At 46.1% G+C, this 20,217-nt stretch overlaps 1 protein-coding gene across 1 annotated transcript in view; it reads right to left on the reverse strand.

Annotated features, from left to right (window-relative positions):
* LOC132390701 (metal transporter CNNM4-like) overlaps window positions 1-19,816 on the reverse strand; it is a 59,266-nt gene extending 39,450 nt beyond the window's left edge. The window contains exon 1 of the mRNA XM_059963261.1: window positions 18,361-19,816. Within this exon, the coding sequence (XP_059819244.1) occupies window positions 18,361-19,801 (1,441 nt within the window). The 5' untranslated portion in view covers window positions 19,802-19,816. The remainder of the gene's footprint in view (window positions 1-18,360) is intronic.
* Between the last annotated feature and the right edge of the window lie 401 nt (window positions 19,817-20,217).

Genomic DNA, 20,217 nt, shown 5'->3' on the forward strand with positions numbered 1-20,217 from the left:
GGTGAATGGGGGCCTGAAACAGAACTTGTTCACTCAAAGTGATTTGAATACAGAATGAGCTACCAGCGGAAGTGGTGGATACGGGTTTGATAAAATAAGATTAGCTTTATTTATCGCATGTACTTTGAAACATACAGTGAAATGTATCAAAGGAAAGGAATAAACAGTCGATGTTTCAGGCCGAGACCGTTCTTCAGTCTCAGCCCAAAATGTTGACAGTTTATTCCTTTCCATGACGCTGCCTGACCTGCTGAGCTCCTGCACCATTTTTTGTGTATTCCCTGGATTTCCATCATCTGCAGAATCTCGTGTCTAAGAAAGGATGTGTTGGCATTGGAAAGGGGAGAGTTCAGCCATTCATGGCTGATTTATTTTCCCTCAACTCCATTCTCCTGCCTTCTCCCCATAAACTTTGTCACCCTGTCTAATCAAGAACCTATCAACTTCCCCTATAAATACACCCAATGACTTGGCCACCACAGCCCTCTGTGGCAATGAACTCCACAGATTCACCACTCTCTGGAAGAAATTCTTCATCTCTGTTCTAAAGGGGCACCCTTCTACTCATAATCACTTATTTATTATTTGTATATCAAAACATCATGGAATGTGCCGTGTGTGTTAACAACCAGTACATTAGAGGATGTGCTGCAGGCAGCCCACAAGTGTTACCACACAGACCATAATCAACAAAACCACAGCAAAGAGAAGCCCCACTCCTCCATCCCACGTCACACAGACAACTTTCCAACCCCAGGGGCCCAGGCCTACGATTCACCCAGTGGACGACCCCAGTACTTACCGATGAAGGGACCCCTGAATTCTGGGCCTCAGCCTTCAGGCTCAAGTATCCAGGAGGGGTCACGAGCTCTTGCGTCTCCTGCTCGTGGGTAACTCCTCCCAGGACCCAGTGACCTGAGGGTCTAGCTGAGCCAGGCCACCATATTCTGCAGGTTCAGAGGTGACAATTGTGGGACCTAAAGAATCTACCACAGATGGACGTGGTAGCACAAGGGTGAGCAATTCCACACATTGCAAAAATTTATAAATTCTTCAGCTGCTCAGGGAGATTCTAGAGTCAAGAAACAAGCCATATGAAAGCCTAATTACCTCATGGACATTCATGCCCATGGCCCAGGTAGTGGTTTGCATTCACAGGTCACTGCTCTTGAAGCATTGATATTGTGGATAATTGGCCTTGTTTCTCCACAGGCTACAAATGCATGTGGGAAGGGGAAAAAAACATAAATATGTACTTAATAACCTTTTAAAGGTCGTGCGATATGCTTGTTTCTGTCCTTCAACCAGCTCTCATTCCCAATAAACCAGTCAACCACATTGCTGTGGCTCTGCATGGGCACAGAAAGTTTATTTTTAGTATTTGAACAGTTTGTCTCCTTTTCAATATTGGTTATTTGTCAGTCTTTGTGTGTAGTTTTTCCATTGATGGAATGTTCTACAGTACTGTGCAAAAGTCTATTTAGCTAGGGTGCTTAACACCTCCACACAGTGCTGTATATCATGACTCTCGAGTTAACAAATAACACAATAATGAGCTAATACAAAGCTAAATACTCTCATTTCTGTATCTTAATCCCCTTCCTACTTTAAACAATATACAGTACTATGCACCCTATCTCTCTCTATATCTCCCTCCCCCCCCCATATATATATATATACACACACACACACATTGAGTCAACAACTGCGTCTCATAAAGAACAGACAAACGCTAAAGAAACTGCAAGGTTGCTGCCCGACGCGCCACAAGGCCTGGAGAGAAACCACGGGATTTTTATGCAGTGCTACATTGAATAGCATACAGTATTGAATAGCATACAGTATTGTGCAAAAATCTTAGGTAGGTAGATAGATGAGTGTGTGCATGTGTGCATACACACACGCTCACACTCGGGGTGCCCAAGACTCTTGCATAGTGCATTGGTAACTTTATGTATTGCACTGTACTGCTGCCACAAAACAAAAATTCATGACATTTGTGAGTGCTGACAGTGCAGCACGTTAGTGTAGTGGTTAGCACAACACGTTCCAGTACCAGTGACCTGGGTTCATTTCCTGCCTCTGTAAGTAAGTATGTTCTGCCCAAAACTGCGTGGGTTTCTCCAGATGCTCCAATTTCCTCCCACCGTCCAAACATTAACTGATCATTGTAAATTGCCCCATGATTAGGCGAGGGTTAAAATCGGAGGACTGCTGGGTGGCACCGCACCAAGGGTCAGTATTGCACATGGCATCTCAATAAATAAACAGACGGCTCAAATCCCGCCACTGCCTTTAAGGTGTCTGTACCTTCTCCACGTGATCACGCGGGTTTCCTTCCGGTGCTCCAATTTCTTCGGAGATTCCAAAGATGTTCAGATTAAGATTAGCAAGTTGCAGGCACGCAGGGGCTGCCCCCACAGCGCATCTTCGAGCTGTGTTGGTCGTTGCCGCCAACGACACATTTCACTGCAAGTTTCAATGCATGTGTGACAAGTAAAACCGCTCCAATGCTAACTGCTGCACACGCGGTAAACACACAAGATTCGCCAGATGCTGAAATCGAGAACAAGACATGCGCACACAAGATACTGGAAGAACTCGGGTCAGGCAGCATCGATGCTGCCCCACCTTCTGAGATCCTTCAGCATTCTGATACATGTGGTATCTGCATCAGAGCATGTGGGGCAGAGGGAAATGATAAAGGAACCCCCCTCAACGATCCAGAAAACTGGTAAAGATATTGCTACTTTGGATTTTGATGCTACTGCCAAACGAGACAGAAGATCGTTCCCTTTGGCCCACAAGTTCTGTGCCAAGTACAGGCCAATAATACTTGGCAACCTTATGTACTTTCAAATTCCTTATTTGCATAATTCCTTGGTGTTATTATTTCAAATTATCTGTCTTGTGCCCAGCACAGAAGTGCAATTACTATAAGACACGGGAGTAGAATTAGGCCATTTGGCCCATTGAGTCTGCTCCACCATTCTATCATGGCTGATCCTTTTTTCTTCTCCTCAGCCCCACCTCTGGCCTTAACCCCATAACCTTTGAGGCCAGGACCAATCAAGAACCGATCAAGGTCTGCCTTAATGACCTGGCCTCCACAGCTGCCTGTGGTAACAAATTCCTCAAATTCACCTCCCGCTGGCCAAAGAAATTTCTCTGCATGTTTTAAATGGACTGAGACTGTACCCTCTTGTCCTAGACTCCCCCACCATGGGAAATATTCTTTCCACATCGACTCTGTCCAGACCTTTCAACATTCCAAAGGTTTCATTGAGCTCGTGCCCTTATCCTTCTGAATTCCAGCAAGTACAGACCCAGAACCATCAAACTTTCCTCGTATGATAACCCCTTCATTCCTGGAATCATCCTTGTGAACCTCGTCTGAACCCTCTTCAATGCCAGCACATCCTTCCTTCGATGAGGGGCCCAGAACTGCTCACAATACTCAAGGTGAGGCTTCACCAGTGCCTGATAAAGCCTCAGCACCACACTCCTGTTCTTATATTCTAGACCTCTTGAAATGAATGCTAACGCTGCATTTGCCCCCCCCCCCCAACCAACTCTACCTGCAAGTTAACCTTCAGGGTGTTCTGTACAATGACTGCCAAGTCCCTTTGCATCTCAGATTTTTGGATTTTCTCCCCATTTAGAAAATAGTCTGCACATTTATTTCTACTGCCAAAGTGCATGACCATGCATATTCCAACATTGCCACTTCCTTACCCATTCTCCTAATCTGTCCAAGTCCTCTGCATCCCATCTGTTTCCTCAGCACTACCTGCCCCTCCACCAATCTTCGTATCATCTGCAAACTTGGCCACAAAGCCATCTATTCCATTATCTAAATCATTTATATACAGCAAAAAAAAAGAAGCGGTCCCAACACCAACCCCTGCAGAACATCACTGGCAGACAACCAGCAAAGGGTCCTTTTATTCCCACTCGCTGCCTCCTACCAATCAGCTAATGCTCTAATCAGGTTTCAAGTTAACCTTCAGGGTGTTCTGCACAAGGACTCCCAAGTCCCTTGGCATCTTAGATTCCTGGATTTTCTCCCTGTTTAGAAAATAGTCTGCACATTTATTTCTTCTACCAAAGTGCATGACCACTGTATTTCATTCGCCACTTTCTTGCCTATTCTCTTAATCTGTCTAAGTCCTTCTGCATCCTACCTGTTTCATCAATACTTTCTTCCCCTCCACCAATTTTTGTATCATCTGCAAACTTGACAACAAACCCATCTATTCCATCATTTATATCATTAATATACAGAATAAAAAGCAGTCCCAACACCAATCCCTTGTGGAACACGAGTCACTGGCAGGCAACCAGAAAAGGATCCTTTTATTCCCACTCGCTGCCTTCTTCCAATCAACCAACGATTGGAAGTTTCCTGTAATTTCATGGGCTCTTAACTTGGTAAGCAGCCTCATGAGTGGCACCTTGTCAAGGGCCTTCTGAAAGTCCAGATATAAAACATCCACTGCGTCCCCCTTATCTATCCTACTGTAATCTCCTCAAAGAATTCCAACAGGTTTGCCAGGCAAGATTTTCCCTTAAGGAAACCATGCTGACTTTGTCCTATCTTGTCACCAAGTATTATATAACCTCATCCTTAACAATTGACCCCAGCATCTTCCCAACCACTGAGGTCAGGCCAACAGGTCTATAATTTCCTTTCTGCTGCCTTCCTCCTTTCTTAAGGAGTGGAGTAACATTTGCAATTTTCCAGTCCTCTGGTACCATGCTAGATCCAATGATTTTTGAAAAGATCATTACTAATGCCTCCACGATCTCTACCACAGAAAACACAACAGCACTTTCTATTTCCTTAGATGTCATGCCAAACCTTTTCAAACTCCTATAACTTCTAAGGATGTGGAGAGTATATTGACTGGCTGCATCACAGCCTGGTATGGAAATACCAATGCCCTTGAACAGAAAATCCTACAAAAAGTAGTGGATATGGCCCATTCCCTATTGTGCAAAGCCCTTCCCACAACTGAGGACATCTATAGAAAACTGTCCTGTCGCAGGAAAGCAGCATCCGTCATCAGGGACACCCACCACTCAGGACATGCTCCCATTTCACTGCTGCCATCAGGAAGATGGTACAGCAGCCTCAGTACTCACACCAGCGGGTTCAGGAACAGTTTCCTCCTGTGGGAGGAAACTGGGACACCCGGAGGAAACCCACATGGTCATGGGGAAAACGTACAGACTACTTACAGGTCGCAGCGGGAATTGAACCCAGGTCATCTGTATTGTACAGCTTTGTGCTCACCACTAGGCTACCGTGTCGCCCTTAAGAATGGGGCTTTGTAGCATCCACACCAGGACCAGCAGACTCAAAAAACTGTTACTTTGCTTAAGTGGTGAGACTGATTAACAACTTCACCCACCATCCCACCCCTCCACATCCCAACCACCATTACTTTCCTGTCAGTCAGCTTACATACAGATACTCCTGTGCCTATGGCTATACAATCAATGTAAGTTATGCATTTATAGCTAATGTAATTTTTAAAATAGTGAGTCCTTTATGGTATTGATTTTTTTTTGTGCTGCATCAGATCCAGAGTAACAATTACTTCTTTACTCATGTGAATTGGAAACAACATTAAATAGTTTTGAATGTGGAGATGACCTCAGGAACCAGTGAATGGTACAAGGAAGATAACACAGTGACTGAATGAGCCCAGCACACAAGGAAGAAACCGAGTTGGCAAGAAGTTAATATCCCTGCTTGTGTCTCAGTTGCAGGCTGGAAAAAGACCCAGGAGAAATCCGAGAATGTTTACAGCACACAGACAGCCCATGCCGACCGTGGCATGAATTATTCAGCCTCCTGGCAGCAGCAAAGCTTTTCACCAGCATCTTCTGCCAGCGGAGCTTTCCATCTCCACTTACCTCGAACACAGGATGCAGTTGCAATTCAAACGAGGAAGTGTCTCTAAAATCTGAGAATCGCGAAGGAGTGTCAATAGACAATAGGTGCAGAAGTAGACCATTCTGTCGTTAGAGAAACAAGACCAATAACGCAGGAGAAAGAACGATTTCAACCCCTGCATTACGACCACTCAGGCTACAGAAATCCACCCTTACAGATTTTACAAACCACCATAAATTTCAGAAGTGGAATAAAGTTTATTCTCACTGAATGTGCAAAAAAAAAGTAAATAAAATCAATGTTTCTTGATGGATGGGCAGATGACACTGATATGGCGCATCTACATAGAATGTCAAACATCACTATCTGGTATGCTGAGGTTTGGCACTGCACAGGATTGGAATAAACTGCAGAGTTGTAAACTCGGTCAGCCCCATCATGAGCACCAGCCTCCCCAGCATCCAGGACTCTTCAAGGAGCGACAACTCAAAAAGGCAGCATCCATCACTAAGGACCGCCATCACCCAGGGCATCCCTTTCCTCATTGCTACCATCAAGGAGGAGGTACAGAAGCCTGAAGGCACAGACTCAACGATTCAGGAATGGCTTCTTCCCCTCTCTCATGAGATATCTGAATGGACTTTAGACCCATGAACACTACCTCATTACTTTTTTTAATTCCCATTTTTGCACTACCTTGCATAGATACGTGTAAGTTGCTACAATTCAGCTTTTCTCCATTAAGTATTGCACCATACTGCTGCCACAAAGTCAAATTTCACAACATATGCCAGTTATATCAAACCTGATTCTGATTGTTTTTCAGCGGGGGGGGGGGGGGGGGGGAAGAGATTAAAATTAAGCAGGAAAAGGTAGGGGCCTGCAAAGGCTTACCAGGGGTAGCAGTGGAAGCAGGGTTAAGAGGTTTTTAAGACAGACACATCAATAGGAAGGGGATAGAAGATATTGATGATGCGCATACATTGGTATCAAAATCAGCACAACACTGTGGGCCGAATGGCCTGCAGTGTTACACTGTTCTATGTTCTAAGTGACAGATTATCAGAATTTAACTCTTTTCCCTAATGACTACAAGTAATCAAGTACAAGAGATTCTGCAGATGCTGGAAATCCAGAGCAACATGCACACACAAAATGCTGGAGGAACTCAGCAGGTCAAGCAGCATCTACGGAAATGAATACAGACAACGTTTTGGGCTGAGACCTTTCATCAGAACTCATGAAGAATCTCGGCCTGAGAAGTTTTATTCTGTTCCGTAGATGCTGCCTGACCTGCTAAGCTCCCCCTGCAAGTCATCAAATCAAGGGGACAGTCACGAGAATCAGCAGGTCATAGCCCAAACTCAAACCAGTAACTGTGGTAAAAATCAACTGAGTGGAAAAAGCAATCTAAAGGAAAGAAAACAAAGCTGTACTTGTGCCACATAACCTGTGTGGATAAAGTAGGCTGGAAGCTGAAGCAAGGTGCGTTTACAAACTACATTTAACTCAGGGCAACACCCTAAGGTGCAGCACGAGGACGCAGTGAGTAAGAAACTGGCACTGAACCAACTTGGAGAGTTCCACGTCAGGAGCTTGGAGAACTGTTATAGAACAGGAGGCCATTCAGCCCATCAGGTCTGTGCCACCTCTTCGTAATTACTTTGGTCTCAGCAAACATCTTAGAATCAGAGAACTGCTAACATAGAACACAGGCCCTTCAGCCCACAATTCTGTGCTGACCATTCAATATACTCCAAGATCAATCCAACCCACATAGCCCTTCATTCTTCTTCCACCCACGTTCATTCAGGACGTGCCATGTCGTATGACATGGGCAGTTGTGGTCTCAAAACCATGACTGTTCTTGGCTCATTCTTCTACAGAAGTGGTTTGCCATTGCCTTCTTCTGGGCAGTGTCTTTACAAGACGGGTGACCCCAGCCATTATCAATACTCTTCAGAGATTGTCTGCCTGGTGTCAGTGGTCACATAACCAGGACTTGTGATCTGCACCGGCTGCTCGTACGACCATCCACCACCTGCTTCCGTGGCTTCACGTGACCTTGATTGGGGGCTAAGCAGGTGCTACACCTTGCCCAGGGGTGACCTGCAGGCTAGCAGAGGGAAGGAGCACCTTTCACCTCCTTTCATAGAGACGTCTCTCCACCCGCCACCCAATTTTGCCCATGTGCTCATCTTAAATGTCCCTGACGAATCCTGACCCTTAAAAACACATTCCATACACCCGCCATTCTGTGTAAAATAAACTGTCTCTGAAGATTCCCTATACTTGCCTCCAATCACCTTAAAATTATGCCCCATTGCATCAAACATCTTTCTTAGAATAAGAGAACTGTTACATAAAACAAAACAGTACAGGCCCTTCAGCCCACAATGCCGTGATGACCCTTTAGCTTCTCCAAGGTCAACCTAACTCAGGGATTTTTTTACCTGTATGAACCTCTACCATTAACAAAGGTGTTAGTGGACACCAGGTTGGGAACCCTTGATCTAATGCTTTCCCTGACAGATTTCCATTTCTCTTTCATCCATGTACCCATCTGAGAGTCCCTTCAGTGTATCTGCCTCCACCACCACCCCACCAGGACTTCACTGCACCCACCACTTAGTGTAAAAAACCACCCACAATTCACATCCACCCTATACTTCCCTCCAAACACCCTAAAATCATGCCCCCTTGTATTCTCCACTTCTGCCTTGGAAGAAAGTGCTGGGCTGTCCATTCTCTGCTGATTTAGAGTAATAATTTGGTCAAAAAACAGCTTTTGAAAGATAGTAATATTGCAGGAACATTTATGGAAGAAACCCCACAGATGACAACATTCCCAATCGTTTCTGACTGTTTATCTCTCTTTCCACCGATCCTGCCTGCCCTGCCAAGTTGGGCATAACTTTAAACTTTGCATAAGCAAATGCAGATATTTTTAGTCATGAGCATGAAGCCCAAATTGGTAAAATGGATTAAGAACCATGTTCAAATTTCAACCAGACAATTAATCAGACATGGGCTGCATTATAAATAAACTCCTTTTCAGAGTTTGACAACATAATTCATCTGAAATCATATTCAAAGTTTTGCACACTCAAGAACAGTCCAAATTTTTAAATCATACCAGTACTTCATAGAGGATTTTTAAGGATCCTCCAACTTAACATTTAACACTCCTTGGCAAAGCATATCCATGAAGCTGGGTTTGTTTGGTTTAATTATTTACAACTTACTCAAGTTTTCTCTCCTCAAATCTAAGTTATATTTACCTAGCCAAAGGCCCAAATTCATCTAGTTCAATATCAGAGATAGGATCAACTTTCTCTCAAACAATGTGATCAATACACACTCAGTGGCCACTTCCTTGGGTCCACATGCTGGTTAATACAAATATCTAACCAGCCAAAATGTGGCAGCAACTCAATGCATTAAAGTTTGTAAGCACAGTCAAGAGGTTCAGTTGTTGTTCAGATCAAACATCATAAAGGGAAAGAGATGTGATCTAAGTGACTTTGACTGTGGAATGATTGTTAGTGCCAGATGGGGTGGTTTGAGTATCTCAAACTGCTGAACTCTGGGGGTTTTCATGCACAACAGTCTCCAGAGTTTACAGAGAATGGTGCGAAAAACAAACAAAACACCCAATGAGTGTTGAGAGCATCCTGAGCAGCTGCATCACTGCCTGGTTCGGGAATTGCACCATCTCAGAGCGCAAGACCCTGCAGCGGATAGTGAGGTCAGCTGAGAAGATCATCGGGGTCTCTCTTCCTGCCACTACACACATTTACACCACACGCTGCACCCACAAAGTTAACAGCATTGTGAAGGACCCCACACACCCCTCACACAAACTCTTCTCCCTCCTGCCATCTGACAAAAGGTACCGAAGCATTCGGGCTCCCACGATCAGACCGTGCAACAGTTCCTTCCCCCAAGCTATCAGACTCCTCAATATCCAGAGTCTAGACTGACATCTACATGACTTATTATGTTGAAATTTGTCCTCTACCGTGCCTATTGTCTTATTAATTACTGTACTACCCTGCACTGTTTTGGGCACTTTACGTAGTCCTGCATAGGTCTGTAGTCTAGTGTAGGTTTGTGTTGTTTCATGTAAAACTGTGATCCTGGAGGAATGTTGTTCCATTTTTACTGCGGACTGTACCAGCAGTTTATGGCTGAAATGACAATAAAAAGCCACTTGACTTGACTTGAGAGGCAGCTCTGTGGGCGATAGCACCTTGTTAATGAGAGAGGTCAGAGGAGAGTGGTCAGATTGGTTTAAGCTGACAGTAACTCAAGTGACCAGGTGTTACAAGTGATGTGCAGAAGAGCACCTCTACACACACAACACGTTGAACCTTGAAGTGGATGGGTTGCAGCAGCAGAAGGCCATACTGGGGCCCAATACCGTACCTAATAGAACGTCCACTGACTATAAACAAATACTGTTTTTCAAAAAAGTTGATATGAACCGGTTGCAAAGCCCAGTGACAGAAATTTCTCAATTTCATTTCAGTTGGAACCAGTATGGGATTTGCATGTTGTGAAATGTTTTATAGGTATAATAATCATGAAGGATCCCACCCACCCTCATTATGGACCCTTAGTTCCAGCATTCATGCAGGATTAACAGTTACTATCCCCAAGCCATCAGACTGATCAATATCTCCACCGATTTACGTGCCCCACCACTGTTAGGCTCACATCATAATGTACATACTATCACTTTAACAGTTACTTTTCCACCCTGTTCTATACATCTTTTATATTGGTGTTTGTTTTATTGTGTTGTGTTCTTTATGCTGCAGGAGATCCAGAGTAACAAACATTTTGCTCTCCTTTACGCTCGAGTACTGAAGACAATCAACAGGTCCACAAACCCACGAAAAACAGCCCCACTATTCTGCTCTCTTTTTACAATACCTACATACATTTCTCATTGCAATTTCTAAAATTCCAGCTAACTGGGCCATCGGTTAACAGCACAGCAGCTTTTTTTTGGGACAACTGTTAAAAGATAAACACTAACTGAGAAAGTAGCTGGGATCTGTGGGTATATTTAAGGAGAAAGTTGATCATTTCCCGACCAGTCAGGGCATCAAAGGCAAGAAGGCAAGTTATGGGGTTGAGTGGGTCCCAGGATCAGCATGACAGAATGGCAGAGCAGACCTGATGGGCTGAACTGTCTTAATTCTACTCCTAAGTCTTATGGTCTTATTTCCTTCATTTATTTGGGACAATATGTTACTTAATTGGGACAGAAGATTCAGAATCAGGTTTATTATCCTGAAGTTTTTGAGTTTATTTGTTGACATGCCAAATCTTTTCAAACTAATAAAGCAAAGCCGCAGTCCTGCCTTCTTTATAACTACATCGATATGTTGGGACCAGGTTATATCCTCAGAGATCTTGACACCCAGGAACTTGAAGCTGCTCACTCTTGCCGAATAGTTTCTAACCAGCATTAGTCACGTGCACTTGTGTGCCTGTTAGGGTACTACAGCATGCTTAGGGCAAACAGTTTTTAAAATCAGCATCAGTTGCATGCGTTTGTGTTCAAAAAGCAGTGATTTTTGTCATGATAGCTCACGAGAAATAAACAGAAAGCCAATTCAGAACTGACCTGCATTCAGGCTTGGGGATGAAAGAAAAGCCCAGGAGTGAAGAGGTAACAATTTCACTACTTCAACAAGTTAGGCACAATGAGGAATTTGAAGGTATCGACAATCAGCTTGATGTTACAATGAAAATGAAGGCTTGGAGGATGCAACAGTTTCTAACTAGTGACAGTCGAGTACACTTACGTGACCGTTAAACACGACTCTATTCTTAAAGCAAACAGTTTTTAAAATAGTGTCAGCTGCATGATTTTGTGTTATTCATTTGGGCTGACCGACACCGAACTAAAAAAGTGATTTTTGACACTGCTTCATGCTGGAAGACAATAAGGGCAGTCCAAATCTGCGTTGAATTTGTCCATTTACAGTCAAAAGCACACGGCAGCATACACTGGATGAATTCCTCCGTCAATGACTACTAAACGTGGCAAAAGCTTTTTTTTTTACAACCTCTAATACCACTTTCAAGGAATTATGGATCTGTATTCCCAGATCCTTCAGCTCTACCACACTCTTCAGTACCCCACTGTTCACTGTGCAAGTTCTAGCCTGGTGGGTCCTCCCAAAGTGCACTCACACTTGTCTGCATTAAGTTCCATCTGCCATGTTTCAGCCCATTTTTCCAGTTGTTCCAGATCCTGCTGCAAGCTTTGATAGTCCTCTTCGCTGTCCACTACACCCTGAATTTTGGTGTCATCCACAAATTTACTGATCCAGTTAACTACACAATCATCCAGATCGCTGGCAACTCTCTTTGACCACCCCCCGGCTTCTCCCACAAAGCCAATCTCCCATCAGCGATATTGTCAAAGCTTTGCTAACATCTACGCACACACCATCCACCGTCTTACCTTCATCAACTTTCCTGGTAGCTTCTCAAAAAAACTCTAAGATTGGTTAGCTATGACTTACCAAGACTTTTGCCCAGTACTGTAGTATTTTTATGTATTGCACTGTTCTGCTACCAGATGTGTGTGTAATGATAAACCTGATTCTGATATGAGTCTCTACTGGGGACTGAGAATGGTAAGGGGAAGGGAGAGGGGAGGGAGCGGGAAGCACCCAGAGAGACATTCTGTAATGATAAATAAACCAATTGTTTAGAATCAAATGACCTTGTCTGGTGACACAGGACTGGGTGTGTCTGTACCCGCACCACTCCCACTCTGCCACCTATTTTACATTTCTCCCACGGCACTCCACCCATTCCCAACATCCTTTGCTTCGGCCAGATTCACAAACTCACTCTCCACTCTACATTGAGAAATACAGTACTGTGTAAAATTTGTATGCAATTATATATACATGCCTATGACTTCTGCACAGTACCCTTTATCCTATCCCTTAGGATACCTTCCAATAACATTCCCACTATTGACACCAGTCTATAATATCCTGGCTTATTCTTAAAGCCCTTTTTTAAGTTAAATTATTAACAAAGTATATGTATGTGTGTGTGTGTGTGTGTGTGTGTGTGTGTGTATATATATTTTTTCTACAGGACTGGTTTGTCATTGCCTTCTTCTGGGCAGTGTCTTTACAAGATGAGTGACCCCAGCCATTACCAATAGTCTTCAGAGATTTTCTGCCTGGCATTAGTGGTGGCATCCCCAGGGCCATGTGCTCAGTCCACTGCTGTTCACTCTGCTGACCCATGACTGTGCTGCAACACACAGCTCGAACCACATCATCAAGTTCACCAATGAAACCACCATAGTGGGTCTCATCAGCAAGAACGACAAGTCAGCTTACAGAGAGGAGGTGCAGCGGCTAACGGACTGGTGCAGAGCCAACAACCTGTCTCTTAATGTGAACAAAACAAAACAGATGTTTGTTGACTTCAGGAGGGCACGGAGCAACCACTCCCCGCTGAACATCGACGGCTCCTCGGTAGAGATCGTAAAGAACACCAAATTTCTTGGTGTTCACCTGACGGAGAATCTCACCTGGTCCCTCAACACCAGCTCCATAGCAAAGAAAGCCCAGCAGCGTCTCTACTTTTTGCGAAGGCTGAGGAAAGTCCATCTCCCACCCCCCATCCTCATCACATTCGACAGGGGTTGCATTGAGAGCATCCTGAGCAGCTGCATCACTGCCTGGTTCGGAAATTGCACCATCTCGGATCGCAGCGGATAGTGAGGTCAGCTGAGAAGATCATTGGGGTCTCTCTTCCCGCCATCACGGACATTTACACTACACACTGCATCCGCAAAGGAAACAGCATTATGAAGGACCCCATGCACTCCTCATACAGTCTCTTCTCCCTCCTGCCATCTGGGAAAAGGCACCGAAGCATTCAGGCTCTCACGACCAGACTATGTAACAGTTTCTTCTCCCAAGCTATCAGACTCCTCAATACCCGAAGCCTGGACTGACACCTTGCCCTGTTGTCCTGTTTATTATTTATTGTAATGCCTGCACTGTTTTTATGCACTTTATGCAGTCCAGTGTAGGTCTGTAGACTAATGTAGCTTTCTCTGTGTTTTTTTTTAATTACGTAGTTCAGTCTAGTTTTTTGTACTGTCATGTAAACCATGGTCCTGAAAAACGTTGTCTCATTTTTACTGTGTACTGTACCAGCAGTTATGGTTGAAATGACAATAAAAGTGACTTGACGACTTGTGATCTGCACCGGCTGCTCGTACGACCATCCACCACCTGCTCCCATGACTTCACATGACCCTGATAGGGGGCGAAGCAGGTGCTACGCCTTGCCCAGGGATGACCTGCAGGCTAGCGGAGCACCTCAACTTCCTTGGGAGAGACATCTCCATCCCACCACCCAAATGTGCATTTAAGCTTTTAATAAGCTAATTAATCAAACAATGCTTCAACTCCCAAGCTCACTTGGTACTATGTTAATTGATTTTCTTCTGAAAAAGTTTGCCATGTGACTACAAAAATAGCAAATAAATATCCAGCTGACAGGCTTCCAATTCCAGTTAATGTGAAAACAGTAATTTTTGCGAAGTTTCTGTGTACATAATCTCAGCACATGCCACAGTTCTGTCGACTGCAGGCAGGTTTACAAATGGAAGCAAACACCTGCAGGAGGAACTCAGTGCTCGAGCAGCACTTTTCACATTGGCGAGGTAGCATAGGGGTTAGCACAAAACTTTATAGCACTCGCGACCTGGGTTCAATTCCTGCCATTTGTAGGCTTTCCCTGAAACCTCGCAGATTTCCTCCAGGTGCTCCGGTTTCCTCCCACTGTCCTAAGACAGACCGGTTGGTAGGTTGATTGGCCGTTGTAAATTGTCCCGTGATTAGGTGAGGATTAAACCCGGGGATCTTGGGCAGCCTGGCTCAAAGGGCCAGAAGGGCCAATTCCACGCTATCTCAATTCTAAAATATTTTAATTCTTAGCAGCATCGGCTGAGTTCTTCTGGCAGCCTGACCTCTGCTCCATACTCCAAGTACAAGCAGTTTCTTGTGCACTGCCAGGTTAACAAACTACAATTAGAGACAGCAGCTTTACTCACTGAATCTTACAAGTTGCAAAATTGTAAACTTCCTGTTGTAGACGAGAAGGGCCCACTCATTCGGACTGGCTGAGAGTCCAGGGCCAGGCAAAAAGATCTGGCGGGTCGGATGCATCCCTGGCTCACAGCCAGGCCAGCCGAATGCACAGCTTTCAATAACGGTGCGATTAAGACCAGCGAAACTCACCATTGGAGGAACGTGTCGTTTTCAGAAAGCTTGACCACTGAAGGAGATGGCAGAGGGCATGTGCAGCTGAGAGAGACAAGACCTCATGTGTGTCTTTTTCTAAAAACAGCTTTGTTTCTGGATTGAAACCAAGAGAGGCCAACAAATATAGGAAACACTAGCGGATGGGTCTTGGTATCTCATTCGAGGGTATCCAAACACCTCTGCTCAAATCGATGGAGAATGGTAGGAGAGCACGGGTTGAATGTGTTAGCACAACTGAGCAGAGGAAAGGGTCATCACACAATGGTGCAGAGACAGAAGGCACCCAGACTTACCCAGGAAACTCAAGGGTTCATGACACAAGACTATACAGACACAGGAGCAGACACCAACAGAATCAACAAACTAATTTGTAAGGCCAGTGATGTTGTGGGGGTGGAACTGGACCCTCTGACGGTGGTGTCTGAAAAGAGGATGCTGTCCAAGTTGCATGCCATCTTGGACAATGACTCCCATCCACTCCATAATGTACTGGTTAGGCACAGGAGTACATTCAGCCAGAGACTCATTCCACCGAGATGTAACACTGAGCGTCATAGGAAGTATTTCCTGCCTGTGGCCTTCAAACTTTACAACTCCTCCCTCGGAGTGTCAGACACCCTGAGCCAATAGGCTGGTCCTGGACATAATTCCACTTGGAATAATTTACTTATTATTATTTAATTATTTGTGGTTTTATATTGCTGTATTTCTACACTATTCTTGGTTGGTGCGTCTGTAACGAAACCCAATTTCCCTCGGGATCATTAAAGTATGTCTGTCTGTCTGAGTATAATTAGGCCAATTGACACAGTCTGCTCCACCATTCCATTTATCATCCCTCTCATGTCCCATTCACTTCTACACTCTATTCAGAATAGAGTCCTATTCTGCTGTCGTCTCCACATAACCTTTGATGCCCTAATTATGAACCTATCACCCTCTGCTTTAAATACACTCGATGACTTGGCCCCCAAGTGGCAACAAATATTGTACGTTTCAGGCAGAGGCCTTCAAGCAGACACGTTTCTGTCCTGATGAAGGGCCTCGGCCCAAAACATCGATTGTTTATTCCTCTCCGGAGATGCTACCTGACCAGCAATTGAGAAAACTCAGTTTCTATCACGACTGATTAATTACTGATTAAACCAGCCCAATTTCACTCTTGTCCAAGACGTGCCAATGAACACAGTCTCACACCTACCACCAGTACCAACTCCCTGGTACCTCACGTTTATTTGGTTAGCGCTACTCAGTTAAAAAATCCTCCCCACCAATTTGCCATTTATTTAGTATTGACAAGGCCAAGTTGCTTGCTCAGGACAAGTAGAACTCTTGCAAGGAGCTAGCCAGATACAAACCCAGGACCCCTCACCCTGAAATCTGGTGCAACTGCCATTAATCAGTACCAGAATGTTATTAGCATGCATAGTGCAACCTAGCTCTCAGCTTTCAGCCAGTGATGCCTTCATTATCTGGTGACCAAGAACAGCCCAGGCCAACACTCATCAGACCTTGTACCAACCAGCGAGGAAGCCCACCCACTCTGGGCCTGTATTTACAAGGAGCTTGAACTAGAAAAGAACAAGGATGCACGGCATTGGTCAGACTGCACTCGAGTACTGTGAGTGCTTTTGACCCTTCATCGAAGGAAGCATATGCTGGCATTGGGGAGGTTCTACAGGGGGTTCACAAGAATGGCACAGGGAATTATAAAGTGTTAACAACGAGCAGCATTTGGTGGTTTCATGCCTGTACTTGCTGGAGTTTAGAAGGGGGTGGGCTCCTCATTGACACCAAGCAAATATTGAATAGAGTGGACATGGAAAGGCTTTTCCAACAGTGGGAGAGTCTAGGATCAGAGGTAGCAGTCCTCAGAATGGGACATCGTTAGTACAGAGATGAGGAGGAATTTCTTTAACCAAGGTTGGAATCTGTGCAATTCATTGCCACAGTTGGCAAGTCATTGGGTGATTTTTATTTATTGAGATACAGTGTGGAACAGGCCCTCTGGGCCACGTCACCCGACAATTCCGCAATTTAATCCAAGCCTAATTATGACCACGATTCAATTAAACGTTCCTCCCCGCCAATTTGCCGCATCAGGCAGCGACCAATGACCAACTACGCTACTAATCGGTACATCACTGGACTGTGGTACTGGAGCATCTGGAAGAAACTCGTGCGATCACAGGGAGAATGTACCAACTCCTCACAGCCCCACGGTAGCCAAAGTTGATAGGTTCTTGATTACTAATGGTGGGAAAGCTTATGGCGGTATGGGTGGGGTGGGGTGGGGTGGGGGGGCGAGAGGCAGGAAAATGGGGTGGAAGGGGATAATAAATCAGCTGTGAATGAATGGCGGAGCAGACTCCGATGACTTACGGCAAACCACAAGAGAGTAATCATGGGACAGGAGTACAAAGGTGTAGCACAATGCTCAGCCAAGAATCTGCAGTCAGAGGCAACATCAAAAGTCAAAACAGACCCAAGTATATACACGCCACCTTATACCCAGAGACCACTTTATTTACTACAAGGTGGTGTCACTGAGAGAATGTTCGTGGTCTTCTGCTGCTGTAGCACATGCACTTCAACATCTTGTGCATTCAGATGCTCTTCTGCACGCTGTTGTAACACGGGATTATTGAATTACTGCCACCTTCCTGTCAGCTTCGACCAGCCTGGCCATTCCCCTCACACCTCTCTCATCAACAGGGTGGCTTTGCCCACAGAATTGCTGTTCACCCGATTTTTCTTTTGTCTTTCGTACCATTCCCTGTGAACTCTGGAGACTGTTATGTGCGAAAAGCCCAGGAGATCAGCACTTTCTGAGATACTCAAACCACCCCGTCTGGCACCAACAATCATGCCACAGTCAAAGTCACTTAGATCACATTTCTTCCTCATTCTGGTGTCTGGTCTGAACAATAACTGAACTTCTCGACCATGTCTGCATGCTTCTATGCATTAAGTTGCTGTCAAGTGATTGGTTGATTAGAAATTTGCCTGAATGAGCAGGTGTACCTAATAAAGATGCCACAGGGTGTTTTTACATTAATATTAATTTACTTGCAAGCATTTACAGGAAAATAAAGAAATACAAAATTTTCTTAAATAAGATAAGAAACTAACCTTTTTTGAACTCTTCCAACATTGTATCCAATCTGGTGTCATAGAAGACAAAGTGCAAAGAGTGGTTGTAGAATTTGGTTATGGTCTTAAGGGGGACGCAGTCATCAGGGTCGACAAAAGCCAGGTCCTTCACGTAGAGTATATCAACAATATTGGACTTTTCCTGCTCGTACACAGGAATCCGAGTGTAACCCGTCTCCATGATCTCAGACATTGTACTAAAATCCAGAATAGTGTCCTTGTTCACCATGTAGCAGTCGTGGATGGGGGTCATGACATCCTCCACCGTTTTGCTCCTCAGCTCCAGAGCACCCTGGATCATGTTCAGCTCTCCCTTGTCCAGCCCATTATACGGCCCCGTCACCTTCAGCATCTCCATGATCTTCTCGCGGCTGTACACCTTGCCGATCTCCTGGCCCAGGATAAGGTCCAGGAACTTGCTGATTGGGAAGGACAGGGGGAAGGTGAGGAGCATGAAGAGCTTGGTCAGGACGATGGTTCTGGCACCCACGGCCAGGCCGTGTCTGGAGCAGAGCGCCTGAGGCACGATCTCGCCCAGGATGACGATGCCGATGGTGGAAGTCACCACGGTGACCCAGCCGGAGCCCAGCAGCTCGTCCAGGAGCACGGTGAGGGTGCTGTTGACCAGGACGTTGCCCAACAACAGGGAGCACAGCAGGTAGTTGCCCTGGCGGCGCACCGGCTCGATGCTCTTAGCGTGGCGGCGCTCCGAGTCAGTGCCGCAGTTCTGTACGATCCGGAGCTCCATGGGGTCCAGCGCCATGAGGCCCAGGTTGAGGCCGCTGAAGATTCCCGACAGAGCCAGCAGGAACAAGGTGAGGACGATGTGCAGCCAGAGCGGCATCAGCGGCTCCCGCAGCTCCAGCACCACGATGCGAGTGTCGTTGCCCGGGTGGAGCATCCACGCCGATCCGTTCCAAGTGCACAGCATGAACAACCGGAACTCTTCGTTCTTGCGGAGTGGTCTGACTTTCAGTCTGAGCACAGCCGAGGAGTCGCGGCTCACCTCCACCTGCCGCTGCACCTCGATGTCTTTGGAGTGGTGCGGGCACAGCCCGCCGCCGGCCTGGCTGGCGTTGCCCTCCGCCTCGGCGAACGCCAGCAGTCTCCACGCGTCGCGACCCAAGTTGGTGCCAAAGACGCGCAGCCTCACCGTGCTGTCCTCGGTCACCTGCAGCGCGTCAGGTTGAGAGGCGGCCAGCGCCGCCACCAGAGACGGCCGCGCCTCGGGCATCTCGGCCGCGTCCTCCAGCCGCAGCCCCGAGATGAGAAAGGCGCCGGCGCCGGCCCCGGCCCCGGGCACCGCCGACTGCAGTAACAGCGCCGTCAGGATGCAGCCGCAGCAGCCGCGCCTCAGCCTCGCCATGTTGTAACATTCGCCAGCATCGCGCTGCCACCCAATGGCAAGCCGCCCGCCCATCTCCCGCCGCTCGGCCAATCGCAACGCCGGCCCCGCCCACGTCCTCTTTTTATTAGTCCTACCTATTGTCCATCACAAGTCCCCCTCAATGCCTCCTCATTTATCGGTTTACTTCTCCGTCACTCGATAGGTTCCCGCCCCCACCCGTGTTCCCGCCCTCCTCCAGTATTGACCAACTGAGGCCCTGAGACCCGCCAACTCCTCTGTTTATTGGTCCAAGCTGCCGTCAGTCGTGAGGCGGGGCACTGGCGGTAAATAAGACTGCGACAAATCCCTGCCCGACCTTTCTGATAATATGCGCCTCCAAGCTCCAGCCAATCAGAATCCTCTGTCCTCCCATTCTTATTGGTCAATTGCGTTGGGATTTTCGCTGGGAGTCCTCCCGTGGTGTCCCTGTCAATGACAATGGAGAGGCC

Source organism: Hypanus sabinus, chromosome 1, assembly GCF_030144855.1.
Source record: "Hypanus sabinus isolate sHypSab1 chromosome 1, sHypSab1.hap1, whole genome shotgun sequence".
Lineage (NCBI taxonomy): Eukaryota > Metazoa > Chordata > Chondrichthyes > Myliobatiformes > Dasyatidae > Hypanus > Hypanus sabinus.